This window comes from Tachysurus vachellii, chromosome 23 (assembly GCF_030014155.1).
Source record: "Tachysurus vachellii isolate PV-2020 chromosome 23, HZAU_Pvac_v1, whole genome shotgun sequence".
NCBI lineage: Eukaryota > Metazoa > Chordata > Actinopteri > Siluriformes > Bagridae > Tachysurus > Tachysurus vachellii.
In genome coordinates this window covers 16,272,905-16,277,904 of record NC_083482.1, presented here as the reverse complement: position 1 = coordinate 16,277,904, position 5,000 = coordinate 16,272,905, and the positions used below count along the sequence as shown (strand labels likewise).

The 5,000-nt window shown below is 42.8% G+C and overlaps 1 protein-coding gene across 1 annotated transcript in view; it reads left to right on the top strand.

Moving 5' to 3' along the window:
• itfg1 (integrin alpha FG-GAP repeat containing 1) overlaps nt 1–5,000 on the top strand; it is a 148,296-nt gene that overhangs the window by 86,553 nt on the left and 56,743 nt on the right. The window contains exon 11 of the mRNA XM_060859511.1: nt 743–896. Within this exon, the coding sequence (XP_060715494.1) occupies nt 743–896 (154 nt within the window). The remainder of the gene's footprint in view (nt 1–742; nt 897–5,000) is intronic.

Sequence of the window (5,000 nt, the reverse complement as noted above, 5' to 3'; positions counted from 1 at the left end):
ACGCGACCCTGTTACACTCGACCCTGTTACACTCGACACTGTTACACTCGACCCTGTTACACGCGACACTGTTACACTCGACCCTGTTACACGCGACCCTGTTACACGCGACCCTGTTACACGCGACCCTGTTACACGCGACCCTGTTACACGCGACCCTGTTACACTCGACCCTGTTACACGCGACACTGTTACACGCGACACTGTTACACGCGTCTCTGTTACACGCGTCTCTGTTACACTCGACTCTGTTACACGCGACACTGTTACACGTGACCCTGTTACACTCGACACTGTTACACGCGACACTGTTACACGCGACACTGTTACACGCGACACTGTTACATGCGACACCATTATACACGACACTGTTGTGTGAAGATATAAAAAGTAATAAAAGTTTTGAGTGAATCAGAAACAGACAGTTCAACAGTTTTCCTTTATTCTTTTACCTTTCAGTTTTAAATCAGAGCATTAAAGCATGTAAATCTCTCTCTCTCTCTCTCCCCCCACCTCTCTCTCTCTCTCTCTCTCTCTCTCTCTCTCTCCCCACCTCTCTCTCTATCTGTCTCTGTCTCTCTCTGTCTTTTGTCCCTGTCTGTCTCTCGCTCCTCATCCCTCTCTCTCCCCACCTCTCTCTGTCTCTCTCTCTCTCTCTCTCTCTCTCTCTCTCTCTCTCTCTCTCTCTCTCTCTCCCCACCTCTCTCTCTCTCTCTCTCTCTCTCTCTCTCTCTCTGTGCAGTGCTCAACAGCAGGCGTTTCTCCTGGAGAACGTGGCGTGTAATAACGTGAGCTGTAAAGAAGCAGGACGCATGTTCCGCATACACTGGGACCAGTCGGACCTGAACGCCATCCCCAAAGCCGCCGTTGCCACGTTCTTCGACATCTATGAGGATGTGAGTCTTTTTCTCTGTTATTTTCTTGCTTATCTTCAAGACATTTACATACATTAACCGCATTTAGCAGACTCCCTTATCCACAGTGACATACATTTTTATTTTAGTTTATACAACTGAGTAACTGAGAGTTAAGGGCCTTGCTCAGGGGCCCAGCAGTGGCACCATGGTGGACCTGGGATATGAACTCATAACCTTCCGTTCAGTAGTCCAAACCCTTAACCACTAAGCTACTATATCTCTTTAATCGTCTTTCCTGTAAACATATAAAAACTGAAGGTTTCAGTGACACTGAAAGTCCTTAGGGCCCCGAACCCTCTCTGCTCCAAGGGCACTGTATCATAGCTGCCCCTGGGCCCTTGCCCCTGGCCCCAACCTCTTCAGCTGGGATATGCAAAGAAAATAATTCCACTGTGCTGTAATGTATGTGTGGTGAAAATAAAGGCTTCTTCTTCATTAAACTGAGCCAAACTAGATAAACGAAGTACTTTGCATACTTGATTGAGTACAACAATTACGTCCAATTTAGTGATTAACAGCCCTATAAGATTCATCTACAGCCAAGACTTAACCTTCTGGCAGAAGTGACCACGTTTTCAGCTGAAATATGAGCAGAATTGATGCAGTTAATCTTAATTCACTTGATTCACCACTGGTGTGTTCCAGACTCCGTCTCTTACATGCCGGCAGCCAGAACTCTTTCTTAGTGTCTGTCCTGAATAACGAGCAGCGTGAGAGTCAATGCTCCGATCATGCAGAGAGCAGTGAAGCACGCTGGGTAATTTGCAGTGAAAGTGGAGGTGTCTCTGGTGTTCGGTCCTGTATCACAGCTGTAATTGCCCTTCCCCGGTGTGTGACCCAGGACCCGTCCTTCCCTCACGACTCTAACGAGGCAGACTGATGTTCTGTCCATGCCTCACCTGAGACCAGTGGGTAACCTCTCACCTCCACAACCTCCATATTCACTCTCTGGGCTTTGGCTGTGCACCAAATCCACCAACACCACCTGAGCACTTCAGGTCTTACTGACTGTGTTTATTTCCAGCAAGATGATTTTTTTTTTAATTCACTGTTTTTTTTAAATTCCAGCCCAAACTTAACTAACCAAAAGGAAATCATTTGTTCATTTTAGGTTTTGAATTAAGCAACAAATAATTTTTATTCCTTTTTTTTTATTACATTCCCACAAGGTTAAATCTGTCTGTTAAAACCTGCGCACACACTCACACACACACACACACACACACACACACACACACACACACACACACACACACACGCTCAGGTCAGCGAGAGTTATCACCAATACTTTATCCAGTCCATTAAAGACATCTGAAAGACATTCTGCTGGGACAGTCACGAGTGAAGATCGGTTAAATACAGAAAGGAAGCTGAGCTTACATTTGCTACTCGTCACGCTCCGACGCTCGCACGCTGCCTAATCCTCACGCTTAACATTACCGTGAGGTTCAAGTGGCGTTACGTTATCAAGACATGTTTAAACATAAATCATCCATAGAGCCCAATCCAGCATAAAAATCCATCTGTATTTCCAAAAGGTTCTGGTTCACGATCCTCCTTCGGAAGAAGACGATAGTAGAAGAACACAGAAGGTGAGAAAAAGTGGCTTTGAGGCTTCGTGATCTTGACAAACCGATGGCGAGGCCGAGCGCCAGGACACCATGAAGACAGATTCCAGGGCTATTTTAAATTGGAGAACAAGAAGTTTGCCGTCTTTAAGGACGCCTTCACCTATGCAGGGCTCAGTCCTGGACCAAAACAATCAGCTCTGGACCAGCCTCATGGGATGGTCTCAGTAATGTGGCAGGGTTTCTCTGGACCGAGAAGGATATAAAAGCCTGAATCGGCACAAATACAGACAGGGAATCAAAACTGAAGCTCACAATATTATTTTGTAGACAAGAGCTGCTAAACAGAGCAAAAGGACAGAGCTACAAGTGCTGTAGGAATGTGACTCAGGGCTGTCAGGTGTCACGCATTGAGAGTGACAGTCACGCATTTGGGTCTTTTGTCACGCTCTCACATCGTCATATTTCTCACGGTGAAAAACTTTTTGACTATTTATCAAATATTTAATAAGCCGCAGCGCCCAAAACGTATCACCGCTGTCTCTATGGAACCGGGCAGGAAACAAGCTCGTCTCCTCTGGAGCTCTTAGTCGAGCCTGACACTTACAGTATCAGCCAATTAAAAAAAGAGGCATCTGGGTAAGAAACAGTTTTATTGTGTCTGGGTAAGAAACAGTTTGTCTCTGGACGGGACTTGAGCCGAACTGTTTTAAATGGGTGCAATTGCGTTTTGGTTCATTTTTATGTTCAATTCAATTCAATTCAAGTTTATTTGTATAGCGCTTTTTACAATGGACATTGTCTCAAAGCAGCTTTACAGAACATAAACATAGAACAGAAGATAAACATAAGGAGAAGTATAAAGAATTAATATAATAAAAATTCAAGATATATATAGTTCAGTGTGTATGTATGTGTGTGTGTACTGTATGTGTGTGTGTGTACTGTATGTGTGTGTGTGTACTTTATGTATGTATATGTGTGTGTGTGTGTGTGTGTGTGTGTACTGTATGTATGTATGTATGTATGTACTGTATGTGTGTGTGTGTACTGTATGTGTGTGTGTGTACTGTATGTATGTGTGTGTGTGTGTGTGTGTGTGTGTGTGTGTGCTATATGTATGTATGTGTGTGTGTGTACTGTATGTATGTATGTATGTATGTATGTACTGTATGTGTGTGTGTGTACTGTATGTGTGTGTGTGTGTACTGTGTGTGTGTGTGTGTACTGTATGTATGTATGTACTGCATGTATGTATGTATGTATGTACTGTGTGTGTGTGTGTGTGTGTGTGTGCTGTATGTATGTATGTATGTATGTATGTATGTATGTACTGTGTGTGTGTGTGTGTGTGTGTGTGTGTGTGCTGTATGTATGTATGTATATGTATTTATCCCCAATGAGCAAGTCTGAGGTGACTCAGGCAGCAGTGGCAAGGAAAAACTCCCTTAAATTGGTAATGAAGAAACCTTGAGAGGAACCAGACTCAAGGGGGAACCTCATCCTCATATGGGTGACACTAGAGGGTGTGATTACAAATATACAGTCAGACAAATGCTGTATTGGTGTAAGGATCACATGGAGTTCACATCTCCTCTTAGTATCACTGAGTCCAACTGGAGCTGGTAGATCTGTAGATATCTCAGGATTCTCACAGAGTCGGCCTCATCTCAGTGGAGGTCCGAGATCTTCATCGCACGGAAGACGATCGGAGCTGGTACAATGTCTGGGTGTCTCGGCAGTGCAGTGAGAAAAGCTAAACAAACCAAATAACAAACTAACCAACAGTCTCTCAGTCAGATTTGATCTCCAGCACTAACGGGTTGTGTTACAGTGTGGGAGCCTCGTGTCCTAGTGAAATGTCTGCCTTGTGTTGGCCTTGTGGAGATGATGATGATGATGATGATGATAAACATCTCTGCTCTGCTTTTGGGTTGTTTTTTACTTAAAATAAGGATCAAAATGCATTTCTGTATTGTTTTATTTAATTAATTTTTTTTTTGGCTAAGTACGTTCGCTTTCTATCTGAAGTCCTTTCCAGATCGGATTAGTTTTACATGAGGAGGTGCGGTAACGTAATTATTATAAGTTTCTCTAGGATTTTAGTTCTACTTGAATCTATTATGTCTGGATATTTTAGGGACTTTGAAAGATTATGAAGCACACACACACACACACACACACACACACACACACACACACACACACACACACACACACACACACGACCGATCAACAGAGGTTAGTGTTATATGCTGCAGAAAAAGAGTTTCTACAGTAAAAAAAGATGCTTTATGTAGTACACTAAGTTTTGGTGTAACAGCCATGTTTACATCACAAAAACTAACTGGAATTAACACAGATGTCTTTTAACAATATTACTCATCAAACAAAAATAAATAAACAAACAAACAAATAAATAAATAAGTGGTGATATTTTTAAATTAGGTGTAAAATTTTGAAATGCTGACAGCCGCATTAACATGAATTGCAAACAAAACTGTTCATCAAATAA